Source organism: Planococcus citri, chromosome 2 (assembly GCF_950023065.1).
Source record: "Planococcus citri chromosome 2, ihPlaCitr1.1, whole genome shotgun sequence".
Classification (NCBI taxonomy): domain Eukaryota; kingdom Metazoa; phylum Arthropoda; class Insecta; order Hemiptera; family Pseudococcidae; genus Planococcus; species Planococcus citri.
Window position 1 is genome coordinate 49,761,699 of NC_088678.1, and position 10,682 is coordinate 49,772,380.

The following is a 10,682-nucleotide window of genomic DNA, read 5'->3' on the forward strand; positions in this document are numbered from 1 at the left end:
AAAAATCGAAAAAATATCCGGTTTGCGTCATTCGTCATCGTTTGATGACCTCCTACACATGATCTGATTTTGAAAAAAAAAAACTAAGACCTCTCGTGCAAAAATCCGGCAATTTGGCAACGAATGGCCCTTAATACGATTGGGCGTCAGTTATTGTTAGTACTTGAAAGTTGAAAAAAAAATGTAGTACCTATTTCAAATTTCAAAGTTTTCATCAATTTTTCCAAATGCTTGCGAATGTTTGCGAATATTCTCATGCAAAAATCAAAATTTGCGAGTGCGTATTACCAACTATTCAGAATTTCATTTTTTTTTGTGATTTTAGATTTTAAACATTCAAGTGATTTTTTCCTGGTAATTTAAAATAAATTTTATCGTTACAACTAATTCCAAATAAGATTTCCTCAATTATTTTGGATTTCAAAATCTTGATTTGATTTTTTTGGGGAGGGGAAGGGGATTTATCTAGAATAATTTTTTTGTGATTTCTAATACTTTTTTCGTTGTGATTTAGAATCAGGTAGACCTATACTTATTTGTTGGTAGAGATTCAATTATAGTAATTTTTTCATGATGATCTTATGATTAATTTTTTGCAGCAAGTTTTGGTAAATGGTGATTTTAACAATAACTTTTCCTGCGGTAATTTACCAATTTATAATTTCACTCGGGTAGTTGTTTCGATTTTTTTCAGGAGGGTAAATGATTCCAAAATGAATTTTATCATAAGATTGACTATGAGATGCATTTTTCAATGTGATTTCAAATGAATTTCACTCTTTCATAGTGATTTAAGAATTTTCATGTTTGATTTACCGAGTGTAGAATTTTTTTTATTGTGATATTGATTGAATTTTTTTTTTGTCAAGTAGGTACAATATATATTTAACGATGATTTCCAAGGAGGAACTTCATTTTTCCCAGGAGAATATTATTATTTTTCGTAGACTTTTTTGTCGTAGGTACATCATACATCACAAGAAGTCAGTTATCCTTCACTAATACATACGTTTATTATGAGTAAATAATAAATATATCCCATGTATCCTCTGTGCTTGGGTATATCTTTGCATTAAGTATCTAGGTATGTATACAATAAGCTATAGTTATAATAAATGTAGATACGATTCTTAAGCTATTATTTTTGCTGGTAACTCGACGCAAATTGCATCTATTTCTTTCGCACGATCTCGGAACGACCAATGCAGCATGAAGAAATCAATCTGCAAATAGGAATGCAAATATTAGAAGAAATAATGTAGGTAGACACATTTTTGCCATAAATCATCATAAGGTAAGTAGGTATCTAGTTCTCTGTAGTCTATTTAGGTAGGTAGGTACTATGTATAGGTATTATCTTACTCTTGGAAAGGTGTCTTCAATGTGTATTTGTAAATGGTACAAATACTCTTCTCCTGCCTTCAAAGGACATCCATTATCTTGAGGCTTATTCACCGGATGAATAAACGGGCAAGCAATGGTGTTATGCAATCCGGAAAAGTTTTGTCTAATATCAGTAATGTTGAGGTATACCACATGATACAATTCGACATGATCACTAGCTACATTTGAAAAAAAAAATTGAGCTCAAGTCTTAGCTACTGAACATACGTTTTTTACCGACTTTGCCGTGAAACGGAAAAGTAAGGTATTGTATTTGTCATGATGGTTGAGGATTTGGGTGGGGGTGGGTTTTCTTGACGTTTTGGAGTGTGCTGATCACGATAAGACGTATGGCGCAAAACGAGATAAGTTTACATATATATTTATATATATATTTATAGGTATATCAATTTATGTATAAATTTGTGTCACGCTGAACTCAAAAGCTCCGAACTTTAAGTCGAAACTGATGATGGCAAAATATTGCTTTGATACTGAACTAGAGAAATTTTTAATTTGGTCGAAATCGATTCAGCCGTTTACGAGATATGAACGTTTAAGTGTGTTTCAACGTTATGGATAAGCAGAAATTTGTGTAAACCCTTATATCTCGCAAACGGCTCACCCCCAACAAACAGATGGGGTGGTTAGGGTGTCTAGGTTGCAGATTGCTGCGCCGGAGGTCGGGTGTTCGAATCCCGCGCGAGTCAAGAGGAAAAAATTTTTTGTTGATTTTTTTGTTAATTTTTTTGTTAATTTTATCCGTCCAAAATTTTTTTGCCATAAAAAATCAAAATTTTTCAAAAATTTCTAGTGTAATTTTTGTTTCAACAAAAAACATTAAGTTTTTGGTAAATAGCCAGTAAATTTTGATAATTTTTTTTTTGGTGAATTACTCGTAATTAAAGTTGGTCGAAAATTTTGGTAAATTGCTTGAGTAATTTCTGTTTTGGTAAATTAATGGCGTAATTTTTATTGGTAAATTGGTATTCCAATTATTAAATTTTCGTAAATTGCTGGGGTTATTTTTGGTAAATTGGTAAAGTTTGGTAAATTGGTAAAAAAAAAACCTTTGGCAGTAAATTACTGGGGTAACTAAAAAAAAGTCGGTAAAAATTCGGTAAAAAATTGGTAAATTCGTGGGGAAATGTCTGGTAAATTACTGAGGTGAATGTTGGTAAATTGCTGGGGTAATTTTTGGTAAATTGGAAAATTGGTAAATTAGTGGGTAATGTCTGGTAAATTACTGAGGTAAATGTTAGTAAATTGATAGGGTAATTTTTGGTAAATTCATAAATGTTGGTAAATTGGTAAATTTTGGTAAATAGGTAAATTTTGGTAAATTGGTAAATTTCGGTAAATCGGTAAATTTAGGTAAATCGGTAAATTTTGGTAATTAGGTAAATTTTGGTAAATAGGTAAATTTCAGTAAATAGGCAAATTTCGGTAAATAGGTAAATTTTGGTAAATAGGTAAATTTAGGTAAATTGGTAAATTTTGGTAAATGGGTAAATTCCGGTAAATTGGTAAATTTTGGTAAATTGGTAAATTTTGGTAAATAGCTAAATTTCGGTAATAATTTTGTTTTTTGTCAACAATTTTCCTGATATATTATTCCACTTGTAATATGACGGTTACGTCTTCATAAGTACGCTAATTTTTATTTGAAAATCAATTTCATAAAAGTGTAATATGATGGTTACTTATGATTGACTATTTTATTTTGTCGATGTTTTCGACTTTTCGTATTCATTAAATCGGTAAATTTGGGTACTTCCGCGCATTTTGATAAATTGGTAAATTTTTAAGTAATGTCTGGTAAATTACTGAGATAAATGTTGGTAAATTACTGGGGTATATTTAGAGCAAAGTCGGTTGATCTTGCGAACTGCGCAAGATGTTTTTTAAATTTGTTTTTTAATAAAACTATTTCATAAATTTTAATATTTTGAAATGAGCTTACTCGGCTTAAATGTAAATTCGACTGTTACGTTGGTTCCCTTTTTGAAACGACATGGCAAACTAGAGCATATGGGATGTGTATACGTCAGCATGTTATCCAGATCTGAAATTCATCAAAATCAAAATAGTAGCTTAATTATACCAGGGTTTGTATACCGATACCCTAGATACCAAAATCGTACCGGTATCCATGTTTTGAAGGAAAAACGTATACCAATGCCGATACCAATACCAATATTTTTGATTTTTTGATACAACACCCATACCATTCCATAACAGAAATTTCGTATCAAAACCATTACCAATACCAATATTTCGAAATGGTATTTTGGAATAGTTTTGGTATAATTTTGGTATTTATAATTTATAAATATCCACTTGAAATCATTTATCTTGTAAAATTGTTGGCTAATTCGAAGAATTAATTGAGAGACTTCAGATAAGTTAATTTAAATCATGAATGATGAAACTGTTTATTTTTAATTTTGGTACGGATACCAAATATAAAAATCTTTGATTTTTAAAACCAATACCGATACCAATAGATACCTACCAAAATTGAATCAGTATGTAACAGTGCTTAATACACGTTTCTGTTTATTAAAATCTTTTTTACACGAGTACCTAACTACCTAGCTTTTAGAGCCAGTTGAAAATCAGTTTAAGTACAAGAAAATCGTATACTTTCAACCCTCCTATGTGGTGTCTAAATTAAACCGAAGAGATTTATTTAATTGAAGTATGTATAGGAAATTATTGAAAAAGTCGATTGACCTAATTTCAAAAAAGAATCAACATTTTTGATGTTCAATCAGTTCAATGGCTTGATTGGGAGGCGCAACAGTCAACATTTTGATTCAGTTTTACATACCTCCTCATGTTCTCAAAATTAAAAAAAATAAAATAAAAAATAATACACTTTTTCTGAATTAAAAAAAAAACTTTTCAATTGAAAGTTGCATAATTCTTTTTTTATGTAGGTCCTCTTATACCTAGTTTTTATCTGATGACCATCCCTCCCACCCCCCCCCCCCCCACAAAAATAATCATTGAAAAAAGAATGATGCCAAAAAGGGATAACAAGATCTGGAGGAGATGATTTTTTTATTTGAAGGAAATTCGGAAAGAACAGTACATATGTGCTAGAGGAAAAGTCGATATCGAGTTTAAAAATTAGATAGGTAGGTAGGTAGGTAGGTAGGTAGGTAGGTAGGTACTTACCATTTTTTCAGTGGGAAAACTTGAATTTATTAGTTTTATTTTTTGTCTCTGATAATTTTCTTTCGGTTTGTTTCGAGACTAGAATAATTTGAAATTTTTTGTGTATTTTTATTACACAAGGTACGTATTTCAAAAAATTATTAACTTTTCATCCTTCACATCTTCAGAATTAAAAATTCATTGTTGTGTCCACAAATTAAAGTCCTAATTAGCAGTTCGTCGCGGTGAGTAGGTAATAAGTACGTACCTACATATTATTGAAATTTAAAAACGTAAAATTTTTTAATTTCTTTATTGAGCATGGGCTAGTTCAGTCAATAAGCTGTATGTATAATTATAAAATGTGTATTTTTTATTTTCTTGAAGTTAAACTTATCTTCCTAATTAACATAATAATTATCAAAAATTTAAAAATGTACATTAAACAATTTTTACTAATATATCGTAGCATACGATGTCTTTTTTGGTATCGTGATCTCGTATTGCCCAATGGACTACCACTTTTGGCAGCTATAAAAGCATAAATAAAAATGTATATAAATAGGATCCATGAATGTTGATAGGTACAAATGTAGATTTAGATTCAGGTATCCCGATCTACGAAGTAACTAGATACCTCTACTCGTTTTGTTTTGCAGCCATACTGCTGCGTGAGAGTTGATCTGATTTGCCACCAAAATTTACAAATTAAAAAAAAACTACCTCTTTGAGAGCCTATATGCCCCTGCCATGATAATACTTCCATCACCGACCATGTGCCTCATCTACTTATACTGCAGTTGTACCGTAGATCGGGATACGATAATAACAAATATCCAAATTTCAGTCCAGTAATCACTTACTTTGGGTACATTTGGTAATACGTAAACTGTTCTTTCAAAAATATATCGTTTTCCTTTTTGTATGGGGCAGCCAACTTTTACTTTATCAGGATGAGAGAAAATATGATTGCAGACATTTACACGATGTTCCACTTCATAATTTACTTTTACACCGTTTAAATCGAAATACATTATGGTGTACATTTTTGAATGTGTTTCTTCTGCAAACAAAAAAAAAGAAAAGAAAAAAAAATGAACAATTGTCAATTTTGTCTGCGTTTTTTAAAGAATAATCGATCGAATGGATTTTAAGTATAGCTTTACCTGGAATAAATGAAGCACTTAAAGTGACATTGGATCCTCGTTTAAAAGGACATGGTGTCGAATTGCAATGCGAACTCAGCATTTCTATATTTTTGTAAATGGGATCGTCTAGAAAGGGACATGTTTCAAACTTATTAATTATTCCGCTTATACGTACAACTATGTAATGTTGTTCTATTCGTTACCATCTATCAGCTTGACTTTATTACAGGCAGAGGTATGTACTTAGTACTTATGTACATCGGAAGTAGGTAACCTATCTACATAATTGTAATTTGGGGAAATGAAAAATAATCTACAGATTGTTGTGTATGGTATTGGAACAAGGTTATGTAGGTTAGATATGTACATTGAAACGTAGACATGAAAATGATTTCAAAATCGTATTATTGTGATCTACCTATGAAATAAAGGTACCTACCACCTACGAAGAATTACATGACTACCTACCTATATGAAATAATAAAAACTATAAGTACAGTATGACACAAAAGTAGTGCCCGGTGGCTTTTATTTCCAAGTGGAAATAGCTAGCGAGATGAATGAAGCGGCGTTGAGTAGGGAATAAGGGCTTTCATAAGCGACCTTGAAAATTTCCGGCCCATACACAGGGTGTTCACAAATTGAAAAACCGGTTTGGTCAAAATATTCTAACTGGTTTTTATTGGCGCAATGTATTCTACACACTAAGGGCGACAATAACGTGATATGAATTTTTTGAAACCGGTTCATTAATTTGCAACCAGTTAACAAAAAAAGCTCGAAACACAAGTTGTAGACCGTGGAGCGTGATGCAGATCGGATTTTGAGAATGGCTGATCAACTTGCAACCAAGTAACTTTTGATGGCTTGTTGCGATTTAATGAACCGGTTTCAAAATCTGATCAGCAAAAATTGTTGAATTTTTCATGCTCTACAACTTCTGTTACAAGCATTTTTTCCCCATATTCAATTTTTTAGGCAATTGTCAAGAACTGGTTGCTAAATGCGAACCTATGAACCGGTTTCAAAATGTGATTAGTCCGAATTGTGCATTTTTCACCCTCTACAACTTTTGTTTCAAGCTTTTTTCTCCATCTCCAATTTTTAGGTGATTGTCAAAAACTGGTTGCTAAATTTAAACAAATGAACCGGTTTCAAAATCCGATTCGGCTAAATTGTGTCATTTTTCATGTCAATTGCAACTTTTTTCACGATTTTTTTTCTATCTCTAATTTTTAGGTAATTTTTGATAACAGTTACAAATTAATGAACTGGTTGCAAATTGATGAACCGGTTTCAAAATCTGATTAGCGAAAATACCCAGTTCAATTTCTCGTTTCGCTCTTCAACTTCTGTTTCAAGCTTTTTTCTTCATCTCCAATTTTTAGGGGATTGTCAAAAACTGGTTGCTGAATGCAAACCAATGAACCGGTTTCAAAATGTGATTGAACACAGTTGTGTAATTTTTCATTCCCCACAACTTTTGTTTCAAGCGTTTTTCTCGATCTTGAATTTTTAGGTAATTTTTGATAACTGGTTGCAAATTACGAACCGGTTTCAAAATTTGATTAGCGGAAATGGTTCAATTTTTCACACTCTACAACTTTTGTTTCAAGTTTTTTTCTCTGTCTTCAATTTTGAGGTGATTTTCAAAAACTGGTTGCTAAATGCAAACCAATGAACCGGTTTCAAAATGTGATTGAACACAAGGGTAATTTTTTCATGCCCTACAACTTTTGTTTTAAGCTTTTTTCTCGATCTTGAATTTTTAGGTAATTTGATCTCCAATTTTTAGATGATTGTCAAAAACTGGTTGCTAAATGCGAACCAATGAACCGGTTTTGAAATATAAAAGCCCACGGGCACTACTTTTGTTTCATACTGTATTATAGGCTGAACAAGATGGAGGAAAACAGGCGGAGATGATCTAGAATTTTAAAAATTATTTTCAAATTCAAAATCATACAACAATGACAATTAGTTTAAAAAATAGGAACTTTCTTTGCGTTTTTTTTTTTTTTTTTTTTTTTATCAGATGTATTTGAAAATTACTCAAAAGCCAGCAAAATTTCAAACAAAAAATCCTTCTAAGAAATTGAAAAGAACATTAAATAATATAGGCTCCTGACGAACTCTCTAAAGCATTCAAGTCTGTGGTAACTCCTCCTCTTCCTTCTCACAGAAAGAAATGGGTTTATACTCCTATATAATGTATATTACAATAATGAAAATCATTTTGGACCTTTTGGAAGAGTTTAAACTTTTACGACATCTTTTTGAGCTCATTTTACCTCAGTTTTTGTCCATATTATTTTTTACTTGTTTTTCTATTCTCTTCTTAAATAGGCAGGTACCTGCTCGTAGCTCGTTAACAAGCGTATGGTATTTTGAAGAGTATGGAATGGGAGAGAAAATGGCAAATAGTTTATTCGAATTGAGAAAATTAAATTTTTTCGTCGAGGAATTCTGTCATGACACAAAATAAGTATGATTTATTTTTCGTGTTCTATCCAGCAGTGCCTAAATATTGCAATAAAAATAATGACATAACCCAGCTCAATATTTGTATCCCTAAAATCTCAACAAAATGTCACGGTGTTTCCTTTTTTCACTTTTTATCTAAAAAAAATATTTTTTTGCAATTAGAATTTGAGGTATCCTAACCGGTGGAGAAAATTTTCAATCGATCAGAGAACCATCGAAAGAATAGTATTAAAAAATACACCACCAGACTTCAAATTTTCGGTGCTGAATTTAATTTTTGAAATTCGTTTTGGATGGAAAATTTTTTGTTCCCTGTAGTGCATGCCGGCTCCGGCTCCGCCAAGTTTTTCGGTCCACCGAGAAAAAAAAACAATCAAAGTTCTCTTCAATGTGATACTGTTTCATTTCAAAATCAAAAAATTGTGACATTTTTCAAATTGTAGTTGATAAAAACAATTGGTAGGTAAATACTAAATACAATAGGTATATGAATTCTGAAATTTCAACGATGGCTTAATATTTAGGATTTTCTGTCAGCTGATCATAAAACCTCCGTTTTAAAAATATTAACTTGTAAACTGAGTAGGTAGGTGAAGATAAGTTATAAAACACTTGAAGAACTGAACCAATTTAAGAATGATAAAACAAAACAATAAATATTGTTTGATCTTTGATAATACATATGTTAAAAAAAAAAAAAAAAAAACCTATAGACCTATTCTGGTAAGTAATAATAATCAACAAATTACGAACATGTTCTTATCTTTTCAAACATTGCACATTCTCGCTAAAAATAAGTAAATTACGATGCTGTTAATTCGGTATGAACATAATTAAATATAATAGTAATCTTGACCCAAAATGTGGAAATAATTTATTCATCTCATTTAACCATATACTTCAGATGGCTACAGCCTACAGGTGTTGAGTATTTGATTAAATTAATTAACGTGTAACTCGTGTACCTTTTACCTACTCACCTATGGGAAACAACGGAAATAAATGTCATGAGAATAAACCAAAGTGAAAGGAATGAACGCTTTTCAGATGCCTATTATGTTTATGGCGATTTTTTATCGCAGTCTAATTTAGATAAGTACTAATATATCTATTTGATGTTTTAATTTTTCAATTTATTAAATTCTATAGGTAGGTACATACGTAGGTACCTATTCATTTTCTTACAATGTGCCTTTAAAGAAAAGAATAAATTTGGAAATTTCAACTGTGCTCTAAAACGCGTAGGTACTTACATCGCCTCATCATCATCGTCGTCAATAACCTCATAAAATAAGAAAATATTCCAACTCACCTGGATTACAGGCTTTGTAAGGCGTCTCTGCTGCATAAACAATACAGCCAAATACGGTGAAAAATACGAATAATTGAGTCGTTATTATCATATTGATCCGAGTAAAAATCAAAATACACATTTTGCAGTTTTGTGTAGGTACGCTGCTTGAGATCACATTAGCAAATATTTGATATGGTTGAAAACTTGGACGCTTCTTCCGTAACATTCGAAATATTTAAGTAAGTAAATGAGACTAAAATTAAGATATTTATTTAATATAAAAATAATTACAGTTCTTTGAGGTTTTTCGTCCAAAAATTTCATTAACAAAAGCAATTGAGCGAAATTATGTACATATAAACTGGCCAGTGTGTGACCGTGACAAAATCAAGACATTATTTAGTCTTAGATTCTTTTTTTTGGTGCTCATTTTCAAATCCAGGTACCCTCGTAGAACTTTTTTCCTCGTGTAATTAGACGTTTCGAGTAGAAAAATTACCAGTAGGTAAATTATCTCGCTTAATTTAATTCAACGACAAATTTTTTGAACATCCGACGACGAAGTAATTTTTCGCATCATTGAAAGCTTACCTACTCCTACGAAAATTATTCTACGAAGTAAGGTACATAGGTATATATTCAAGTGCGTTTAATTACACTACAGGTGGGATAAAATTTATGAGACTGTCGAAATGTGGCCTAGTTTGGAAAAAATTCTCGTCTGCAATAAAAATTGAACGAATCATAAGCTTTGGAAAAATTGATTCGTAGGTATATGTATGAAAAAAAACCATTATAGGAAAATGATACGAAGTATAATCTATATGGTACAGTCGATTATTTTGGAGGAAAAGATTACGTGTATTTTAAAATATGAAGTAAGTACCTCCCTATAATATCAACTTACTTTTATGCTTATCATTTTCGTTAGAACATTACGCATTAGCGCGTATATTTTATTTATCAACTTTAAAAGCGAATAATACTTTCCTGTTTACTTTTAGAAACATAAAGTAGGGAAACAATAAAAGTTTAATTTTGATTATTTATTCAAAGATGAAAAATGAATTGGGTTTTGGATTGCACGGTAATAAAAATTGCATTGCAGCGTTGGTGAAACAAAAACGATGAATTTTGAATGAAACACCTTTATTTTAATAATTATTGCTCTATTTTACCATCCTGATTTAAACGAAATACCTACGTAAGTA

At 31.1% G+C, this 10,682-nt stretch overlaps 2 protein-coding genes across 2 annotated transcripts; both read right to left on the reverse strand.

Annotated features, from left to right (window-relative positions):
• Positions 1-622: 622 nt before the first annotated feature.
• On the reverse strand, positions 623-3,445 carry LOC135833781 (ecdysteroid-regulated 16 kDa protein-like). The gene is made up of 3 exons (XM_065347539.1): positions 3,347-3,445; positions 1,363-1,562; positions 623-1,223 (listed from the first exon to the last, which is right to left on the reverse strand). Exons 1-3 carry the CDS (start codon positions 3,435-3,437, stop codon positions 1,131-1,133), a joined length of 384 nt encoding a protein of 127 aa, XP_065203611.1. The 5' UTR covers positions 3,438-3,445; the 3' UTR covers positions 623-1,130.
• A 1,430-nt stretch (positions 3,446-4,875) lies between these two features.
• On the reverse strand, positions 4,876-9,696 carry LOC135833782 (putative protein heh-1). Its single transcript, XM_065347540.1, has 4 exons — positions 9,490-9,696; positions 5,712-5,819; positions 5,409-5,608; positions 4,876-5,076 (listed from the first exon to the last, which is right to left on the reverse strand). The coding sequence occupies exons 1-4, from the start codon at positions 9,608-9,610 to the stop codon at positions 4,987-4,989; spliced, it is 519 nt and encodes a 172-aa protein (XP_065203612.1). The 5' UTR covers positions 9,611-9,696; the 3' UTR covers positions 4,876-4,986.
• Positions 9,697-10,682: the final 986 nt, after the last annotated feature.

Excerpts from the sequence above, each read along its gene's own strand:
- LOC135833781 (XM_065347539.1), bottom strand. The coding sequence starts at position 3,437 with ATGCTGACGTATACACATCCCATATGCTCTAGTTTGCCATGTCGTTTC. Across the intron at positions 1,563-3,346 it reads CGAATTTACATTTAAGCCGA|CTAGTGATCATGTCGAATTG; the intron begins GTAAGCTCATTT and ends TTTCAAATGTAG. Across the intron at positions 1,224-1,362 it reads TTGAAGACACCTTTCCAAGA|ATTGATTTCTTCATGCTGCA; the intron begins GTAAGATAATAC and ends TCCTATTTGCAG.
- LOC135833782 (XM_065347540.1), bottom strand. The coding sequence starts at position 9,610 with ATGTGTATTTTGATTTTTACTCGGATCAATATGATAATAACGACTCAA. Across the intron at positions 5,820-9,489 it reads TTACAAAGCCTGTAATCCAG|ACGATCCCATTTACAAAAAT; the intron begins GTGAGTTGGAAT and ends GTCCCTTTCTAG. Across the intron at positions 5,609-5,711 it reads AAGTGCTTCATTTATTCCAG|AAGAAACACATTCAAAAATG; the intron begins GTAAAGCTATAC and ends TTTTGTTTGCAG.